Source organism: Procambarus clarkii, chromosome 41, assembly GCF_040958095.1.
Source record: "Procambarus clarkii isolate CNS0578487 chromosome 41, FALCON_Pclarkii_2.0, whole genome shotgun sequence".
NCBI lineage: Eukaryota > Metazoa > Arthropoda > Malacostraca > Decapoda > Cambaridae > Procambarus > Procambarus clarkii.
In genome coordinates, this window is record NC_091190.1 from 577,930 (window position 1) to 600,524 (window position 22,595).

At 45.8% G+C, this 22,595-nt stretch overlaps 1 protein-coding gene across 1 annotated transcript in view; it reads right to left on the reverse strand.

Annotated features, from left to right (window-relative positions):
• Nucleotides 1-22,595, reverse strand: part of LOC123754655 (exportin-7) — a 396,982-nt gene that overhangs the window by 359,693 nt on the left and 14,694 nt on the right. Inside the window, 3 exon segments of the mRNA XM_069339312.1 lie at nucleotides 3,358-3,628; nucleotides 11,298-11,467; nucleotides 17,901-18,147. Of these exon segments, the coding sequence (XP_069195413.1) occupies nucleotides 3,358-3,628; nucleotides 11,298-11,467; nucleotides 17,901-18,147 (688 nt within the window).

Sequence of the window (22,595 nt, forward strand, 5' to 3'; positions counted from 1 at the left end):
GTGTGTCGGTGGTGGGGGGAGAGGGGGAGGTGTGTCGGTGGTGGGGGGAGAGGGGGAGGTGTGTCGGTGGTGGGGGGAGAGGGGGAGGTGTGTCGGTGGTGGGGGGAGAGGGGGAGGTGTGTCGGTGGTGGGGGGAGAGGGGGAGGTGTGTTGGTGGTGGGGGAGGGACCGGCTGACTCCGTAAGCCTAACCACACTCCACAGACCTGTGACCCAGATTTGTTTCTTAAATGTACAGTACATCATCGTATATTTTAGGCAGGATGTGCCTGCAGGCTGGCAGGAAATATCCAGAGGATGTTTGCCAGACGTCTTAATAATCAGTTAGGAACAATTAAGGACTTTTATAAAGCGGATCAGGACTTCACTTATTGATGAGTACAAACAAAACACGGTCGCATTTACGCCATGAACCTGACGATTTCTTTCCCTAGAGTTTTTTCATAAATTTTTCGGAAAAATTTATTTTTACATTTCTAGTTTATTTTTCCCCTCTATTTCTCGTATACGAACTTACATGTTAACCGACGGGTCTCGTCCCCAAGGGGTTCGGAAACCAAGTGGTGCTCTGTATTAAAATAAAATAAACAAAGAAATTAAAAAGACAAACAGCCGACCAGCGGGCATAGAGCACTGCGCCGGCTAAACTAAGTAGTCACAGAGAGCACAAAAACTGCACCAAAAGGCCGACCTCGACAACAAAAACCATGACCCCGGCACGGCCACAACACGTGACAAGACCCAAAAAGAGCAGCCTGCAAGCCAGGAAGACCCCGGAACCCCAGAAGGGAGAACCGGGTTACACATGAGGTAACTAAAAGCCTCCTAAACCCCCAAAGGGGACCCAAGAGGAAGCAACCTCTGGAACAAAACCAAATCGCACAAAGGAACCCGGAAAAGCCCAAACCACCACATTTGCTGGTGGAAATACACCACAAAGGGCAAAACACAGCACCCAGACGGAACCCCCAGTGAAACGGCCAAAACGGACCGAAAACCGAGGGACACAAAGTGTGGGAGCAAGCATAAACAGACAGGAACACTAGGTCAAAACCCCCAGGGTCCAGACCCAAACAGACAGAAAATGCAAAACCGGGGTAAAACCCAACACCCAAGCATTCCCAGAGGAACAGTAGAAGGGCAGAACACCTCAGAAAAAGCAAAGAAATGGCAACAGGAGGATAAAACCCCTGAAGGAGGCAAAAAACTCCCCCAAAACACGAGCTCGCACACCCAGGCACAGGTAAACAAACGGCATCGCCGTCCCGGTGACCAGGCTGGGAAGCAACCCGCAGGAAGAAAATGGCCACCAGAACAAAGCAGACGCGACCAATGCAAGAGATCTGAAAACACCCCCAGCAAATGTGGGAAATAAGCAGACGAAACAGACGAAAAACCCCACCCAGAAAGCAGAAAACCCAGGCAGGGGCAAATAGCCCCAGAACTGCTAGCGGGCCTCCCCCACAGCCCTGGGAACCCGCAACAGAGGCTCCGGGGCAGAGCCGTCCTCCACCCCCTCTGCCCTTAAAGAAAAGGAAGAAAGGAAGAGTCCAGGGAAAAGGCAGCAAAGAAAGGTAAGACCCAGGGACCAGATTCACGAAGCTGTTATACAAGTACTTACGAAAGTATACATCTTTCCTCAATCTTTTATGGCTTTAGTTACATTTATTAGACAGTTTATAAACGTGAAAACTTCCCAATCAACTGTTATTATTGTCATAAACAGCCTCCTGGTACTTCAGAGCTCATTAACGGTTTAATAATTGTAAACAATGTCGCCAAAGATTGAGAAAAGATGTACAGGTTCTTGAGTGCTTGCGTAACTGCTTCGTGAATCTGGCCCCAGAAGCCTTGGCAGGAGGAACAGGCTCGAAAACCTCCGTCCCCAACCCGAACGGAGCAGCCCCCAAAGCCGCCCGAGTTTCGGCACCAACTAAACCCCGCCCTGACCCCGAAACCCAACTTAGCGCGTTGCAGCAACCTAAACTGAGCATGCAATGCGGATGCCGCCTATACCCTAACAGTAAGGATATCAGAAGAGTACTGAAGAACAAGCAGAGAACAACTCGCAAGACTCTAGGTCAAGGTGTCAGTGACCCAACAGGCAGCATGACAGAGGTAAAAAGAGGCGACTGTCACCCTGAGACAAGGGCACAGCAACCAACGAACCCGCACAAGATGGGTTGGAACTCGGAAGACACATCCACTGGTCCACCGAGCCCCGACAGGGTTTTCCAGGGCCCATAGGGAGATAACTACAGGAAGTCTGGGCAAGATGTCGCTAACTGGTTTACACCCAAAACTAACAAGGGGTAGAGGCTAACACTGAAAACCCCTGTGACATGTACAATCACGGGGACCTAGCAGAGGGCCACCAAACACTACCAGTCGAACTATAGCCACACTAGGCAGACCCCCCCCCCCCCCCACCAAGCAAATGAAAAGAAAAAGAAAAGAAAAACCCCACAAAAGTACACCATCCCCAGAGGAAACAGGAACCAGTCGCCACGTAGGTGTCAGGTCGCAAACACCTTGACGCCCTAACCAGCACGATACCAGTCCCTATCCAAGGCCAAACAAAGGCCCTAATCCCCAGCTGGCCCCAAGGGCAAGGCAAATGCCGAGCAGCAAGAACCCCTACGGGAATGGATCCCGAACGCCCCAAGGAAGATAACCCTGACACGCAGGGGCAGTACTCACCGGGCGCTTACTGAAGGAATTCCCTAAGCACAAGCAGCCCCAGTACTGATGAGGAACACCTGGCCACCGCACAGCACAAAAACACGGCAGTGAGCAGCACGGAGGCAAACACCGCCTAGGAAACCGAGGCCAGACAAGCATCTGACCCGGTTGACATTAACTTATGAACTAGAGTGCTATGCAGCCGGTGCTGTGAGGTTCATGGCCCCACACCCCATCTCCCTCTTGGGGAGGGGAGGGCTATGCGGACGAGCGGTGTGGCAGTAGTGTGTTACGTTTGCTTGTTTCCTTGGGATTGAAGGTAGTTCTACCTCTCTTGTTCGGTTTTGTTGTTAGTTTCTTACCATGGGAGGTTTGTTTTGTTATGCCTACCTTTCTGGGGTGCCTTACCCCAGTCTATGGCAGATAAGGAAAACCCCTAACCACATGGGGGATTTTCCAGGGCCATTGCTCCCTGAAACCTCTCTGAAGGGGCCAGGTTCTCGCTCGTGGTCCCTGGTAGGTCCGAACTCCTCAGCTAATGTCCCGGTCTAATATAAAATACATTAGCCCAATACATTCATTCTAAAATACATTCTCCCCTCAGAAATAGCCCTAGAATGTTCCCTTGCAATTTAGAATTTAAGTTCAGCTTGTCTACTATTTGAGATACTCTTACCTAACTTAAGAAGAAACTTCATTAATCTGTGTTGGTTTTCCTCGTCAAAGTTGATAAAACTCTTTGGCAGTTCGCCTCTTTTTACTATAGAAGTTCCAAGTAGTCTGCAGGACAGCTTGAAGATATCATACAGAAAATTATCTCTGAATGAACTTCTTATTTGCTTGTGTTTAGTAAGGGATCTATCTTTATCCGATTCTGAGACATGGTTCATCTCTGCAGTGAGTTGGGCAAGTAGTTGCACTCCAATCACACACTGCTCTACTGAACCCTGAAATGGTAGACAGTTTATGATATCATATACGGTAAATAAATGTTATTTGCAATGTTATAAACTTGTAATTCTCTATCAATGATTTAAGAAATTAGAGCACTGCAACTTATTTATTTATAGTTATATTGAATGGCACACCATTGCAAAAATGAAATTTTTCTGTATAATTTGTGTCCAACATGCATATTAATTTTTTTCATTAAAAAAATATAAGCAAATAAATGATAATCAAAATAAAGAATTCTTGGTTTAACACTGAAGTAAGAGATAATAAACTTCTGTAATTATGATTTATTTTATTTATATAAAAACAAAATATGATTACTGTATAAGGTCATAAATCAGTACCAAAATTAATCTAAACTGCCTGCACCAATATGCAGTATAAAATGAAGCCACAAAAATCCAGCATTGAATGTTATGAAACATTTCTTTCTGGAAAGTCTTTCGTGGCTCCCTGTTGTTGCTAGCCATCATGTTAGCTCCACACATTTCAAGTCACACCAGGCCCTTGCAAGTCACTAAAAGCTTACCAGCACCCCTCAAAAAGACAGAACGGGATTCCTGATCACCTTAATTGAGAAATAAGCCACCAGAAAGTTAGATTGAAACAAAAGACCAGTGTTGAATGTAATGAAACGCCATTTTCTGGGCAAGACCCGGAGGCTCCCTGGAGCTATCCAGGCTGAATGGTTATGTATAACTTTCTGGCATTAGTCAAAGTGCTAGAAGTTCTTGCCTACCGGGGACCACGAGCCAGAACCTGGCCCCCTCAGAGAGGTGCGAGGAGCAATGGCCTATAGAAACTCTCCTTGTGGTTGGGAGCATTCTATGTCTGCCATCGACCGGGTCTGACACCCAGAGAGGTAGGCGTCCCAAAACAAACTCCTATTCTAGTGAAAATATTGCTAATGAAAGCCGAACGAGTGGACAGAACTCCCCAAACAAAATTAGCAAACTAACATGACGTCATCACGTCACCGCGCCGACATCTGCACAACCCCCTCCCCTTCCCGGGAAGGGGAAGCCCCAGACCCCGACACCGGTGATCCAACCGGCAGTTCTTAGGCTGGATGTCAAAATATGCGAAAAACATCACCGACCGGAGGGAGGGAGGGTTGCCGGGGAGCCTCTGGGTCTCACCCAGAAAATGGAGTTTCATTACATTCAACGCTGGTTTTCTGGGAGTAAGCCCCGTCGGCTCCCTGGAGGTACCTCACCAAAGATAAGGAAAAGAAGGAAGGACCTGGAAGGCAGACAGCATGCGCCCTAACATGAAAACAAGATCACAGACGAGAAGAAAGGACCCTGCAGATGACCCGGGAGACCTGAACCCCAGAACAGGAAGGAGGAAAGGAAGGGAACCCAGACAAACCAAAATGCGTTCACAGCCCCAGAGGCCAAGACGCGAAGATAACAGTGAAGAGCCACAACCAAACAACAAGGGAAGCACCCCAGGCCTGACCAACCAAGCAGCAACCCAAGGACCCCTCCAGAAAGCAGTAGACCCAAACATCACCCGAGAAGGAGACTGCAGCCAAAGAACCTACCACGAGGACCAACGAGGCAGGAAAAACACGGGTGCTGGAGGAGAGCCAGAAACTCCCCAACCCGACCCCTAGAGGTCAACAGCAATAGAAAAAGATGACCGGAAAACAAAACAAAAACACACCCAAACCGAAGGAATCACGACAACCGAGGAAAAGAAAGAGACCACCCGGGCCAACGACCAGGATGGCACTGGAAGTGCAAGAGCAGGCCAGAGGTGAACGAAGCCCAAGAAAGCAAGCTGAACAGAGTAAAGGGAACAGCAACACTGAACGCAAGCTGGAGCGGCACCCCAAGCGCCACCCAGGACGAAGCAACAGTACACGGCACCAGAGGACGGTCCCGGAAAAACCCCGAAGGTTAAGACAAGACAACCCTATCAGAGACCGAAGAACCCTTCGCAGTGATAGGAAAACCAAAAGGACCGCCAGGAAACAACACGCTGCCGCCAAGATGAAGCACGCAGGTAGGAGACCAACAAGGAAGCCACCAGCACCCACACTAGCGACGAGAACACGAGACAAAAACCCCAGACGCGAAGCAACGAGGGGAAGAATGAACCAGCCCTGTACAGGGCTGGACTGAACTGCAAAAGAGGCAGAGCCGCGGGAAGCCCCACAGGATCAGAACTGAGGAAGCAGGGCCCCCAAACAAGGCTAGCAAAACCAGAAGGAACGGCCGCCAGGGAACCCTGGCGAACCAAATGGGACCAACCCGGATGAGCAGAATGCCCCGTATGCGAGGAACCCCCGCAACCATAAGGAGTAGCGCAACCAGCTCCAGCAGGGAAGAACGACGCATGCGTCAATGAGGTATACAGGAGGAGAATGACTCAGGACGTGTTCCGCAAGAAAACAAAAACGCATGTTACGGAAAAGGAACAAAGAAAAGCTGTAGCCAGGACCGGAATCCAAGCTACTCCTGTCCCAAGAAAAGGAACCAGGAGGGCAGGAGCGGTAGACCTGAAGCCCACAACCTCCCACAGACCTGACAACACAAAAGCCTGCAGGGAGAACACGGAAAAATTAACTCAGGAGCTGCCAGAAACACAACGTAACACGACCAACCACAACGCGTGTCGTGGGCGGTCGCACATACACAGGTGTTGTTGTCGTTTGAGATTTAGCGACGCAGAACGAATGTCCATGGAGCACGGGCTATGGAGAGCCCATAATTGAGTTCGGATATTCACGATAACCCCATTATAGGGAAATGCGGGTCAAAATTTGAAACGGATGTGGGGTTTCCATCCTGTTTCCCATTTCTGTTTCACTTCTGTGTCAGTGCACTGGGTTTAGTCTCGTATTAAGAACATTATCTTGGTGGCGGATGTAGATGCAGAATGCTCACTAGTGAGTCCCATTCCTCAACGACATGCACAGAGGGACACCATGGATATCAGGGTGCACTAGGCATCGAAGATAGACAAGGAAGGAGTGTCCAAAGACCGTAGACCAAGTCAAGGAAGAAGGACACAAAGCACGGACCGGGGGAACGAAGGAATGTCCAAACAAAACACACAACACCTAACACCCCAGCTAGCTACCAAAGATGCTACCCTGGCAAGTGGTGAAGTGACAGAGTAGACAAGGATGGAATATGTAACATGGGTGGTACAACGCACGAGGGGACACAGGTAGAAGCTGAGAACCCAAAGGAGCCACAAACACATAGAAAGAACTTTCCGAGAGTCAGTAGGCAGTACGGGGAATGCACTAGGAAGAGATGTGGTGGAGGCAGACTCCATACACAGTCGCAAATGTAGAGAAGAAAGAGCCCAATAGGTGCAGGAATCTGTACGCCTGAAGATGAACAGTGGAGAGGCGGGACCAAGAGCCAAGAGCAAGCACAACTAGGGGAGGACAACAAGGCGAGTACCCCCAAACAGCGAGACCTGGCCGACTGTGTCGCCAGACAGCACAAACTCACCTACAAAACAGACACACCACCGTGTCACGACACAGCTGAACCTTGCAATGTAACAGGAGCACCCCTAGTTGAGAACGTTCAGAGGAGCGAGCCCAGTAGGAGAAGACAGGATGCATGCAATACAGAGGCGGCGCCACTCGGAGCCATCCCACCCTTGCTCCAGAACACCGAGTACCCAGGGTGTCATACGCGGAGAGAAGTGGAGCAAAAACAGCATAAAATCCGCAAGAAAACATGCAACCCTCACACATGTGTACACCGTTCAGAAACAAAACGATATCCCCGGCCCCAGCGCCTGAGGTACGAACCGCACCACCCATCTGCCGGCCAGTGCGGCTCGTACACCAGTCGTATGTACACATATCGTACATACATCAGCAAGGCATACGTACACACGTACAAGGCAAGGGAACGAATAAGAGGAATGTTGAAACAGGGCAGAGAGACGAAGTGAATACAAGAGAAGACTGGAGGGGAAACGCACCGGAAGTCAGCAGATGTCCCAAGAACAATGGAAGTATTGAAGAGGTTCGCGAACCAACGAATACCGTGACAAACAAACAAACGCCCGGAGGCACAAACGAGCCCAAAGACACCCCAGACCAAGGGACGTGCAGGGATCCCGAAACGAAGGGAACCGAACCCAGAGATGGGTAGACCCAAGACCAACAAGAGTTCAGAAGGGGAAGGAAAAAAAACTCACTCTTAGGAACTGCAAGCCCCGCTCTGAGGGTATAAAACCCTTAGCAAAGCAAAACGAGGCCTAAGCCCCCCAAGCAACCCCTCCCCAACCCTGGGAACCCCTACGGCAGGGCATCCGGGGGTGGCAACCAAACTAGAGCGTTGCAGCAACCGAAACCTAGCATGCAACGCCGCAGCTGCCTGCACCCGTACATCAATAACAGTGGCTTGGGTGAACTGGAGAACGTACAGACAACACACGTCGCACAACTCCTGGTCGAAACAACATCGACCCAACAGGCAGCATGGCAGAGGCAAAACAGGTGAGCGTCACCCTGAGACAAGGGACAGAGCAACCTGCAAACTCGCAAGATGCGAGGGGGGGGGCGCAGGGGTCACATCCAGCAGACCACAGAGCCTCCATGGGGTTTTCCAGGGCCCTTAGCCATGGGTACACGCTAAGGGAAGCCCAGGCAGGGTACTGCGAACCGGCGCCCAAATCTACCAAACAAACTGCTAAAGCTGAACCCCCAGGAAGTGTCCACTCATGGGGGCCTAGCGGGAGACGCCACCAACAATAGAAAAACACAGATCTCGACCAGTGAATAACAGAGAGACCCCTCTCACCAGGCAGAACAAAAACAAAAGAAAAACCTCGCAAGAGGACAACGTACCCGAGCGGAACAGAGCCGGCCGCTATAATGTTAGAAGACTAGCTGTGCAGTACCCTGCACCCCTACCAGTGATGACAACTATCCCCTACCCAGGGACTCACAAGGGCAAGAAAACCCCAGCAGACCCCAAGGGTTGCCAAGTACCAAGCAGTAAAAGGCACCACGGAGGCAGACTCCAAGGTGACTTGTGGAAGGAGGCCCCAAGGGCAGTACTTACCGGGCACCTAGGGAAGGCAGCCCGAGTACCTTGGAACATCACTCCTGGCTCACACACCCCCTGGAGAAACAGCCCACGTCACCAGACACAGGACTGAGAACAAAAATTCTGGAACCAGAGGTACGTGACTACACCAGAACCCATCAGCCAAGAACTAGTGTTGGGTAGCCGGCACGAGGGGTCTGGGGCTACCCCTTCCGGGGAGGGGGGGGGTTGCGCAGACGGCAGCGCGGCAACGTGATGACGTCATGCTCGTTTGCTAATTTTCGTTTGGGAAGTTCTGTCCACTTGTTCGGCTTTCGGTAGCAATAGTTTACCAGAATAGGGGTTTGTTTTGGGGTGCCTACCTTTCTGGGTGCCTGTCCTGGTCGATGGCAGATATAGAACGCTCCCAACCACAGGGGGGGGGGGGTTTCTTTAGGCCATTGCTCCTCATGCCTCTCTGAGAGGGCCATGTTATGGCTCTTGAAACCCAGTAGGCAAGAACTCCAAGCACATTGACTGATGCCAGAAAGTTATACCTATCCATTCAGCCTGGATAGCTCCAGGGAGCCGACAGGGCTCCCCCCAGAAAACCAGCGTTGAATGTAATGAAATGCTATTTTCTGGGTGAGTCCTGGAGGCTCCCTGGAGCTATCCAAGCTGATATGTATATCATTAGACTTTGGCATCAGTCAGTGTGAATTGAGTTCTAGGCCTACCAGGGACCACGAATCAGAACCTGGCACCCTCAGAGGCACGAGGATCAGTGGCCTATAGAAATGCACGTGGGATTTGGAATATTTTATGCCTGCCACTGGGTGCCTGGCCCGTGCCGGGCCAGGCACCCAGAACGGTAAGCACCTCAAAACAAACATCTATTCTGGTTAAAATGATAAAAGAAGACTAACGAGTGGACAGAGCTCCCCAATTGAAAACGAGCAAACGAGCATAACGTCACACATGCCACGCCACATGTCTGCACAGCTCCCCCCTTCCCTGGAGGGGAAAGGGGGAGCTACTTTGCAGGTAACATGAAAAGTTACAACTGGACACAACTTATGATGCATCCCTGGCCAAACCAACCAAGCATCAACAACCCAAAAACCCCTCCAGAAAGCTGCAGTCTCATTCTTTGCAAGAAAAGAGAGAGACAGCTACAAACGAACAAACCTACCCCCAGGACCAAAAGAGCAGAAACCTCTGCGCTGGAGGAGAGCATGAAGCTCCTTAACCCAACCCCCAGAGGCCAATGCCAACAGGAAAAAGAGCCTTCGCAAAACAATCTTGAACTGAAGGGGCCACACCAAGTTGAAGAGAAGAAAGAAAAAGAGAGCACCCAGTCCAACGACCAGAACGGCTCAGGTGCCGCATGAACAGGCCGGAGGTGATACAACGCACAAGGCATCTTGCGAAACGGGGCCGAAGTAACATCCACCCCGAACGCAAGCTGAAGCCGCACGATACGAGGCGACAATAATCGGCATAATATGACGGTCCTGAAACAACAAAGAAAGGAAGAACAAGGCATTCCGAACCAAAACAGAAGAAAACCTAAGAAGGGACAAGAAATAACGAAAAGACCACCAGGAAACTTCATACTGCCATCGAGACGAAGCTCGCAGGTGGGACACCATCAACGAAGCCACCTGTTCACCATACAAGTTGTGATACACCCATGACAGAAAGACCAGACGCGAAGACTAGAGAAGATCAAACCAGCAATGTAATGGACTGGCCCAATCTGCTGAAAGATGCGGAGCCATGGGAAGACCCCCTGGGATCAGACACCAAGCAAGCAGCGCCTGAAACCAAGGCTGGGCCGGCCACCATGGGGCCAACAGGACTACTCTCCTTTGGTACGTCTCCAAGCAAGCCAGGACCTGGTGCAACAGCGTGGGGGGGGGGGGAAGAAGAGGCATAGGTAGCCCCACCTCGACCAGTCCTGCCTGAAGGCGTCGACCCCGACAGCCTCGCAGTCGGGGAAGGGCGCCACACATACCAGGAGACGCCCCACACATACCAGGAGACGCCACGACCAAGTTGACGCGAAGAGGTTCACTTCTGGGAGCCCGTACGTCCGGCCGAGCCAATTGAACAAGTTGGCATCGACCGTTCATTCCGTTGACAGGGAAATGAACCGAGACAGGCTGTCCGCCAGGACGTTGGACACCCCCCCCGAACGTGAACAGCCAGGAAAGTCAAACCCCGAGAACTCAGCAGACGAGTCACCCGAAGGAATGACCCCATATGGTGTCCATCCAATATAACAGGGATAAAAAATTATTAGAAATGTCCTTATCCATGGCCTGGCATGTGCACTGTGCCCTCACCATGCCAGTGATCAAACCAAGGGATGCCAACTGATTCCTGCCTAAAAATGGCCGTTTCATTACACTTAACCCTCTATTTTTCTCTTGGCTGATGCCTTCCCAACCCATGAAAGCATGAAATTCAGTAGTGATGAAATGTTAATAATCAAGCAGCAAATCATAAGTTAAAATCATAAGAGATCATATATTATTCAAGTAATTATAAGAAACTACTACATTTCAAAAAACGAAAAGAGCTTTGCAGTTTCTTTACTTGTAAATGTTATTCAACAGATGCAAAAAAATATATAGAAAATCATGCTTACCTGAAGAAATCGGGTAACGTCCCCTACAACATTCCTGAATGCCCATTTATTCTTATCAAGGGCATCAAACCAGCCTTCTTTAGTAACCCTTACAATCAACACCACTAAGCCTTGAGTCACATAGTGAACAAGCTTAGGATGACTTGCCAAATAATCGAGAGCATACGTTCCTGAAAAAAAAAAATGTGTAATTTAAATTCAGTTCTTGAGCAGTTCCTAAAAAATACATTGCCACACATGAAATCAATTGCTATCAATCAAGATTTCCTTATTATATGACTTCTATAATTTTTAAAGTAAATATAACACCTGATTCTTTGCCATTGCATTTTCATTTACCTGTAATGTTAACATGACTGACTGCTATTTATTCTTTAGACCATACAATAGATATCAATGGCTAAAATTGTCAAAAATACTTCTCTGCATGAATAGTGTATTATCCACAGTCTAACAATATTTCTGACTTATCCCACTCAGTTGCTCCTTAAGGCAAGATCATGGTCACTTTTGATAATGATTTGCTGCAGCCAAAGCAGGTTGAATCCCACACACGTGGTTATTTTGGAGGTTATCTCGAGATGATTCCAGGGCTTAGCATCACCACAGCCCAGTCCTCGACCAGGCCTCCTTTTTGTTACACACCCCCAGCAAGCAGCCCGTAGCAGCTGTCTAACTCCCAGGTACCTATTTACTGCTAGGTAACAGGAGTATCAGAGTGAAAGAAACTCTGCCCATTTGTTTCCGCCTCCACCGGGGATCAAACCCGGAACCTTAGGACTACGAATCTTAACACTTTCACCCGGGCATGACGCAATGCTGTGTCATCTGTTTACTGTCGGTAATCACGGGCATGACACAATGCTGCGTCGTCCACTAAAATAATCGCCAAAAATCAGGATTTTATCCAATTTTGGGGGACTGTTTGGTAACTGTCAACAAGCCGAATGCAATCTGTGACTACAATACAAACATGAAAGATGTTGATCACTTTGACCAAGTGATCAAATATTATCACTTCATAAGGAAAACTCACAAATGGACGAAGAAAATGACCTTCTATTTTGTGCAAATGGCTATCTACAATGCTTATGTGATGTACAGCTACTACACAAAAAATACTAAACTATAATACTAAATATACTAAAATACTAAATACAGTACTAAACATTTGTGGGCAGGAATTGGGAGTGTAGCTGGAAGGTGTCTGGGCGCTCACTGGCGGTTAATGCGTGGCCCGTCTTCAACTCGTCGGCGGGTGGAGCGTGACCAGGTTTTTTATTTTATATGCTAATGTTCCTCTAGAGAATTCTATTGCAAACCCAGTGATACCAAAATGAAAGACCTAGGACGAAAATTGAGGTGACAAGAGTGAAAAGAGTGAACACATTTTATCGCTATTGCGTGCTCCTGGGTAACTCGTTCGCACTTTCTCTGTTTGCTGCAGGTAATTAGCCGGGCTTTTGGAATTTATATGCATTTAGTGCTGTAGAGAATTCTATTGCGAACACAATGATACCAAATTTAATCTCGTAGGACGAGAATTGAGGTGACAAAGTTGGAGAGTATACACTTTTCAGAATTAACGCGCGCTCCCGTGAAACGCTGGGACCCAAATCGCACAGTTAAGGGGTGGCGCGCTGGGTACGCCAAAGTGTTAAGACTACGAATTGTTCCACAGCCAATTTTTTTCTCCAGTAGTCCACAATATAATCTAATTTAACTGACTTGTGGTCAAATCTTGGATTCATGATGTTCAATGGTATGAGGCTCTATCTGCAGAGTTTTGAACATGCCCTGGGCACATATTCAGGTTCTGGAGTTTAGGAAGTCCACCATCTCCACTCTTAGTTCTAGGGCAGTTGTAGAAATGCACCCAATGACCAGGGAGGAAGGGGATCAGTGAGCCACTGGGACTCGCCCAGAAATTGGCACTTCATTATAATTAATGCTGGTTTTCTGGGGGGATGGGAGCCCCCATGTGCCTCCCTGGAGCTAACTACTGACTGAGGAGGAAAACACACAGGAAAACTCACAAGGGAGAAGGACGCACTGCAGGAATTAAGTTGAAGAAAACACTTCACATGGCATCTACCAAAATAGAATCAAGGCAGAATGTCACCACTGGACATATCAAACGATGCACCCCAAGCAAAACCAACTAAGTGTCAACAACCAAAGGACCCCTCTGGAAGCCAATTGACTCATTCTTCACCAGAAAAGAACCTGACAGTAAATGAACAAAACACCCACTAGGGCCAAAAGAACAAAAAACCCTGCCTCGGAATGAGAGCAAGAAGCTCCCCAATCCAACAACCAGAAGCAAGAGAAACCAAAAACAAAGATTTAAAGAAACCATCATGAAATAAAGGGGACACAGTAAACCAAGAGGAAGAAAAATCCAAAAACACTGTCCAGAGACAAAGCAGGCTCCAGCGGCACATGAGCAGGCCAAAGGTGAAACACGGCATGAGACAACTTATGAAATGGAGCTGAGGCAGTATTAACATTGTACGCAAGCAGCAGTGGCTCCACCAGCACCTCACAGTAACAAGCATGACAGTCAAGGATTTAAACAAGTGTGATAGTCAAAATACTAAAAACAATAGTCAAAAGACAAATGGGTTAAACACCTAGAGTAATGACATAATAACGGATACAGTATGGTTTTCGAACAGGAAGATCCGGTGTAACAAATCTTATTTTTTATGATAGAGCCACAGAGATAATACAGGAAAGAGGTGGTTGGTTTGATTGTGTCTATCTGGACCTAAACAAGGCTTTTGACAGAGTCCCACACAAGAGGCTGTTCTGGAAACTGGAACTTGCTGGACACAGAGAATTCTGACATGGATGAAAAATTTCCAGACAGATGAGGCAGGTAATCAGATATAATGTATTTGATGGAGAGTGTTACTAGCGGAGTACCACAGGATTCAGTTCTTGCACCAGTAATGTTCATCTTCTACATAAACGATTTACCAGAGGGAATACAGAATTATATGAATATGTTTGCAGATGATGCTAAAATACTGGGGAAGATAGGAGACAGTAATGTCCTTCAAATCGCTCTAGATAAGGTAAGTGCTTGGAGCATCAAGTGGCAAATAGAATTCACTGTGAATAAATGCCATGTTATGGAATGTGGAATCGGAGAAAAATGACGACACACAACTTACAAATTATATGGAAAGGAATTACAGAACTCTAATAAAGAACGAGACTTAGGGGTGGTTTTGAATGGTAAACTGTCACCAGAGAAATACACAAACAACATTGTGAGAGAAGTGTATGTATTGTTTTCCAACTTCAGACTTGCTTTTAATTATATGGATGGTGAAATACTAAAGAAACTGTTCCATGACTATTGTGAGACCAAAATTGGAATATGCAGCAGTTGTATGGTGCCCAAATCTCAAACTGGAAACTGGAAAAGGTGTAACGCAATGCTACAAAATGGCTCTCAGAACTGAAAAACAAAGAGTTACGAGGAGAGACTAGACAAGTTAAACATACCAAAACTAGAGGATATAAGAAAGAGAGGTGATATGATCACCATTTACAAAATACTATAAAATACTAACAGGAATCAATCAAATTGACAAAGAGGAAGTCCTGAAACCAGCAACTTTACGAACAAGAGGACACAAATTCAAGCTAAGGAAACAAAAGTGCCGAAAAAATATCACTTTTTGCAAACAGAGTGGTAGACGATTGAAACAAGTTAGGGGAGAAGGTGGTGGAGGCCAAAACCATCAGTAGTTTTAAAGTGTTATACGACAAAGAGTACTGGGAAGACAGAACACCATGAACGTAGCTCTCATCCTTTAACTACACTTAGGAAATTACAATACAAAATGACAGTAACCAACATGAGATGCCAATCAAGAGAAAAAGACAAGAAACCGGAGAAAAACGACAAATGGGAAAAGAAAGTGGCGAAAGGTGCACCAAAAAACTGTTCCCGAGAAGAACACAGGCGAGACACTACCAAAGACGCTACTTGCTTGCTGTAAAGATGGAGATAAACATGTGCCAAAAATACCAGACATTAAGTGTGCAGAGGAGAAGTGGGCAAAGACCTTCCAATAGAGGGCGAGCCTCAGAAAAACACTAGTTCAGACACAAAGCAAGCGGCTTCTGAAACCAAGACCGAACTGGCAACCGGGGAGCCAGAAGGATTACCCTCCTCTGGTAGGACTTCAATCTGGCCAGGACCCAGAGCAACAGCTGGACTGGGGTCAAGAGGCACACGAAACCCATGTACAGAACATACAAAGGTAGGCAACGAGGCCACACAGATGCAAAGAGGTCCATGTCCGGGTGCCCAAACAAAGCCACAGGAAGAAGGCGGCACTAACCGTCTACAAAGTGAAACGGAACAGAACCAAGACAGCCATCTGCAAGGACATTGGACACACTCGGAACAATGAAGAGCCAAGCCCATCAGAGCCAAGCCCCGTGAACCCAGCAGTAGAGCTACATGAAGTTATCCACTCGAAAGAGAACCCTGCAGAGGAAACAATGAACCACGGGGAAAGAGTCTGAACGGGGCCGAAGGAAGGAAACCAAAGGGTTTTGCACACTTGCTCAGTCCTGGCCTTCAGCAGGCCTGAGAAAGCCCAAAGGCCTAATATTTTTATATCAGTGTCTCTGATATCAGCCCCACTGCACTGGGAAGCCATTGAGGGCCAATACGGAAAGAGCCAAGGATACTCCTCTGGAAAACTCCAAACCATAGGAAAAGGTCCCTGGCACAGAAGCAGAGGGATCAGGAATGAAGACAACATACATCCCAAAGTCCAAGAGCCAAGAAGGAAGAGGCAAGACTTCCACTTGGGAAGCCTTCAAAACTGGGAAAAAAAAATATCAAATAACATACATTTGTGTATGAAGAAAACCATATGAGCCCTAGGAAACCATGGAATCAACATTGCACATGACTAGACAGTAAATCCATCAGTCATGTCCCAAATGTACATAGGGTAGAGGAAAGGAAAGTAGGGTTCACTGCCTTGATTAAAAACCAACAGAGAGGGTGACCTCTGTAGCCACATTCAGCAAACCCCAGACCTGACAGGCTAAATGATAGAGGCCAAGGGAATGAACATCAGTGATCACAATTGAGAGTGACATCCCATATATAAAAAAAAAAGGGGACTTGGGGCTACCAAGATACCCAGACCGTCATGCAGACAAGTCGGCATGCTACACATAAGGAAGGTGCTTTGGCTGAATAAATGCTTAACCTTGACCTTAATCAATTAACTGGGAACAGCATAAGCAGCTCCAGATAAGAACAATCACTTACGCAGCCCAAGAGCAGCCTAAGTGAAAGCATAAAAATCATTACGCGCCTAAGGAGAAAGGACAGGTATTAAACCGTTTATAAATGCACAGACAGATCACAGCCAACTTTGTAAGAAAGCTCTACTCCACAGTGAAGAACAAATCTCATGCACTACCCAGAAGCAAGGTGACTTTAAAGAGGAGTCAATTCAGAGGAGAAACCTAAACCCTTCAGAGCGAGTTTCTATGGTATGTATAGAAAAAATGCAAGACAACCACTGTGGATGAGAACCACGGAATAAAGTAGTGTGAAATATTAAACCAAGGCACATGCAATATGGGTGGCATAAAACATAATTGTAAACCATTAAAAGAAATAAAGTAATGGCTCCTAGGAGAAAAAAACACTCCAGGGATAGCCAATGCCAGTCAGCTAAAACATGATGCAGTAGATGGTGGTCAGGAAAAATATAGCTGGTGTTTACACTGAGGCAATGATCATTTACTTCCCTACCTTCAGTTCCATAATTTCTTTCAAGCAGTTGTTTGTTTTGTTGCATTTGTGAATTCCAGTGGAATTTTTCTTGGTTTTGGGTACATCTATGATACTCAAGCACCCCTTGCCTTATTGAGCCAGTTTCTGTTATTGCACCTGGTAAACATGAGTGAGTCTCAGATGCCTGGTGCATTTCCCAAGACATGGCTTGACTTACAAGCATCTTACTGTTTAGCATCACGGAGTTACCGGGAGATCTCTCCCGGAAAGAACTTTTGAATTCTAACTTCTGTCATCTCATTTGCAATAACAACCACATGTTTACACTTTCCAACTTGAATTTCAAAGACCACATTAAAGAGGCATAGTTGTTCCTTACTTCTCCCATTTTCTTTCATTGCTGTTTTTATAATAATAATAATAATAATTTATTTAGGGAAAAGTACATACATAGTTGCAGAGTTACAGTATAAACATTCTGATTAATTTAAAGATAGAGGTAGTACATACAATACCTAAAGCCATTAGTACGCATAGTGTTTCGGGCAAGGCGAGGTGAGGAAAAAAAACACATACTAAAACTTAATAGTAATTGAGCTTAAAGTATATATTGCGTTGAAAGAAAAAAAAATAATAAAAGATAAAAAAAAGGGGGAACATGGTAGAAAATAGCCAATATACAAGTTGGTCAACAAACAACATTTTTTTTTTAAATAGTAAGACATGGGTTTATAACATTTACCCTAAAAAAAAGGGACCTATTAACACACCCATATTAACAAAATAATAAAATCATGGCAACAAGAAAAAAAGCTTACTCATATCCATTCTGTGCTGTAGTGACAGAGTACATGGCATTCTAGATGCAAGCTTTGTGAGAGTTGTCACTGCAAAATGTTGAGTGTAAGGCGACTTTCCTCGATCTAGGAGCAGCCGACACTGACTGAGAGTAGCAGCACCCTCTCTGGACTGAAATTCCACTAATGCCTTTTCTGCTTCGTGCTGCTGAACCCCATCGTTAGCCTCGTAAAGCTGCTTGCACAACAACTCTAGCTTCACCACCTCCTATTGGGTTAAGAATATTTATGAGTCAGTGTAGCATGTATATTAAATATTACTTGCTTATTTAAGTGCAATGGCAAGAAAGTAATTATCAACAGAAATGTGCTAAGCCAGAATGGCTATATAGCACTATGCAATTTTGTAAATTAAAAAAATTATCAATAAGATTATATCTCTTAAGATGCCTATACAGCAGCAGAAAGACATACTCTAAGTTCATCTGTACTGAATGAGACCAAGTTATTGAAGATTTTATATAAAGAAATTTTCAGGAGAAAGCACTATTGTGATTAAATAGCACTTGGAAGGAATAGGACAAGGAGCTGGGATGAGGATGGTGTGAAGAAACGGTGCCCAACCACTTGGATCATCTAGGATTGAACACTTTAGCAATAAAGCAAGTAGTCATAGTAGAATAAGTAGTAATCTATAAATTCTATTCTACATAGTAGAATAAGCAAGTAATCTATAAATCCATCAACTTTTTGTATCTCACCTTGTATGTATGTACTTTACCTGAATAAATATTTGTATTTGTATTTTTGTACTTATCTGGAAACCTGACCCCAGAGGCCCACATCAAAAGGATATCAGCAGCATATGCTAGATTGGCCAACATAGGAACTGCCCTTAAGAACTTGTGTAAGGAATCATTCAGGACCTTGTATACCACCTATGTTTGACCAATCCTGGCCTATACAGCTCCAGCCTAGAGTCCATATCTAGTTTAACACAAGACAAAGTTTGAGTAGATTCAGAGGTATACCAGACTAATCCCAGAACCAAGATGTATGAGCTACGAGGAAAAGGCTATGGGAGCTAAACCTCACGTTCCTGGAAAACAGAAGCATAAGGGAAGACATGATCACCACCTACAAAATTCTCAGGTGAATTGACAGGGTGGAAAATGGCAAACTATTTAGCATGGGTGAAACATGAGCAAGAAGACACAGGTGGAAACTTAGTACCCAAATGAGCCACAGAGAAAGAAAAAACTAACTCTGCTAGTCTACCTGTGTATGAAGGTAGACTCCATACAGTTTCAAATGTAGATCTGATAGAGCCCAGTAGGCTCCAGAATCTGTACACCAGTTGATAGACAGTTGAGAGGCGGGACCAAAGGACTAGAGCTCAACCCTGCAAGCACAACTAAGTGATACCTGCTTGATGGGGTTCTGGGAGTTTTTCTACTCCCCAAGCCTGACTTGTGAGAGTTCGGTCCACCAGGCTGTTGCTTGGAGCGGCCCGCAGGCCCACATACCCACCACAGCCCGGTTGGTCCGGCACTCCTTGAAGAAAACTATCTAGTTTTCTCTTGAAGCTGTCCACTGTTGTTCCGCAATATTTCGGCCCTCCGGTATTTTCCTTGTGTATATTATTTGATATCTCTCTCGACTTCTTTCTAGTGAGTACATTTGGAGGGCTTTGAGACGATCCCAATAATTTAGGTGCTTTATCGCGTCTATGCGTGCCGTATATGTTCTCTGTGTTCCCTCTATTTCAGCAATCTCTCCTGCTCTGAAGGGGGAAGTGAGTACTGAGCAGTACTCAAGACGGGACAACACAAGTGATTTGAAGAGTAAAACAATTGTGATGGGATCCCTGGATTTGAAAGTTCTTGTAATCCATTCTATTAAATTAAATTTAATTAAATTAACTTTTTTATTCAGAAAAAGTATGTCGTTGTTGTTGATTTAAAGGCGACGACGATCGTGGGATCGAATGCGCCCCGGCGTACCCGTGAAGGGTGAATCGCGAAGCCTGGAAGGGCGGAACGCCAAGCCAAATCGCGAAACGAGTGACGCCAATCACTAGAAACTAATATGCCATACGGCAAATAAACGCACAGACGGGCAGATGATTGGGGAGCCCCAGGAGTCCCTCAGGGTGACAAGCACCGGCCCCGCTCCACACAGAGAACACCAGGTAGCAAAACCAAAACTCTGCCCCCAACTAAAACATAAAAAGTCATCCAGTGTCCTCCGGCAGAGCAGAAGCCGGCCGCCCACCACGACTGAGGGCACACCAGGAGCCCACCGTCACCCCGCCAACCCCCGGCACCTCTCGGCCAAGCCGGCCCCCCCCGACCACCGTCACCCCGCCGGGAGAACCAGCCAGAACACGCCAAAAAAACTCTATAAAAAAAAACATACATAGATGAAGAGTTACAAACATAATATTGAATTTATAGATAGAGGTAGTACATGCAATACCTAACGCCACTAATACACATAGCGTTTCGGGCAAGGTGTGGGTGGAAAAAACACTTATTTATTTTTATTTTATTTATATATATACAAGGTACATTGGGATTGTGAGGATACATAGCATAGTAATTACATTCTTGTTATTAATTCATTAAATAAATAAATAAATAAATAAATAAATAAATAAATAAATAAATTGTACAGCCACTAGTACGCGCAGCGTTTCGGGCAGGTCCTTAATCTAAGAAACTTATAAGTAGATAAATGCTTGCAAAATTTATAAAAATGATAAGTTACATAGCATGAAAAAAATAAAAGATGAGAGAAAAATTATAGGTATATTAAAGCACATAGGTAGCTCCGATTGATTGCAATGGCAGCTTGAATGGTAGTTTTAACAAAAATTAGTATGCACAATACAGCATGTGGCTAGCACATAAAAGAAGACAGCAATGAACACAATGATAAAGTTGTTTAGGTTAAGTACATAAAGATTGGGAGATTGGGTAACACTAGATACAGAGCAAAGTTAAAGCTCAGTGTAGGAAACTACAAAGATGAAATTAGGTACTTTTTGTTTTTGTTTTTAAATGAGGTAAAAGTTTGACAGCTTTTCAATTCACTAGACTGAACTGAAACTTAATAGTAATTGGGATTAAAGTATAAATTGTGTTGAAAAAAGGAATAAAAGAAAAGAAAAAAACCGGTGGGAACATGGCAGAAATCAGCAATTGTACAAGTTGGTCAATTAACTAACTGGTCAACAAACACCATTGTTTGAAATATAATTTTATATTATCTATCATTTTTCTAGCCAAGAGCTAGAAAAGAGCTTCTAGCCATTCTTCAAGCCAAGGCGAGGGAGCGCATGACAGAGCTCAGGCAAGATAACTGGGAAACTTTTGTTAACAGTCTCAACTCTCACACCCCCCTCAGCCAGGCATGGAAGGATATTAAAAGAATTAAAGGCGATAAGATCGGCCAAGTAGCACACCCTCACCCTCTACACAGAGCAAACGAGTTAGTCGATGCTTGGGCAACCACCTCTAGCTTCAATAATCTTCCCCCAGACATACAGTTCAGATTAAATGCTAGTTACGGAGATCGAGAAAGGCTCGTTGACTTCATGCTCCACAAGGAAGATGAATGCAACGTGCCATTTACTGAGTTTGAATTACTCGCGGCCCTAAACAAAGGCAAAGCCACATCCCCCGGTGAAGATGGTATCACTTATGACATATTGCGTCTGCTCCCTTTAGTACCAGGGAATTCCCTGCTTGAGCTGTATAATATGAGCTATGTTACTGGGGAACTTCCTATCTCTTGGACCAACAGTATAATCTTTCCAATTCCCAAGCCAAATCAAGAGAATGCTTTCCGCCCAATTTTCCTTACTAGCTGCATTTGCAAAACATTCGAGAGAATGGTCCTAAACCGTCTCCTCCATAGAATAAGAACCATGCTATCCCCCCAGATATATGGCTTCATGCATGGAAGGAGTGTGCATCATTGCATCACCACCTTTCTTACCCTGCACGCTGAAAAGTCATATACCACCTTCCTAGATCTTAAGTTTGCCTTTGATATTGCAAATAGACATGTTATCTTGAGTGAGCTTGCAAGAATGAATATTGGTGATCGGCTTCTTTGTTGGATCAGGGGTTACTTATCCAACAGGAAGTCATCTGTATTTTTCCAGGGGAATAGGAGTGTAACAAGAGATTTTGAACTAGGTACCCCGCAGGGTGGTGTCCTCAGTCCTACCTTATTTAATATCTTAATAAACACGCTGTTAAACTCTATACCGAGCAAACCCAACGTCCATATCATTAGCTATGCTGATGATATAATGCTACACACCACTGGGTATGCTGATGATATAATGATACACACCACTGGGTATGCTGATGATATAATGCTACACACCACTGGGTATGCTGATGATATAATGATACACACCACTGGGTATGCTGATGATATAATGATACACACCACTGGGTATGCTGATGATATAATGATACACACCACTGGGTATGCTAACACGCAGAACACTCTTAACTCTGTATTAGACTCATGTCAGGACCAAGGTTTAATTATCTCAGCAGAGAAAACAAAGATACACAATCGGCGGCCACCCAAGCAGGGAGGAGCTGTTCGCAAGATGCAACTGTCTGATGGCTCCCAGCTACAATCCTTGACACACAGCACCGCTCCTGTGCCAGGTAAGTTCACTACGGGCTCACC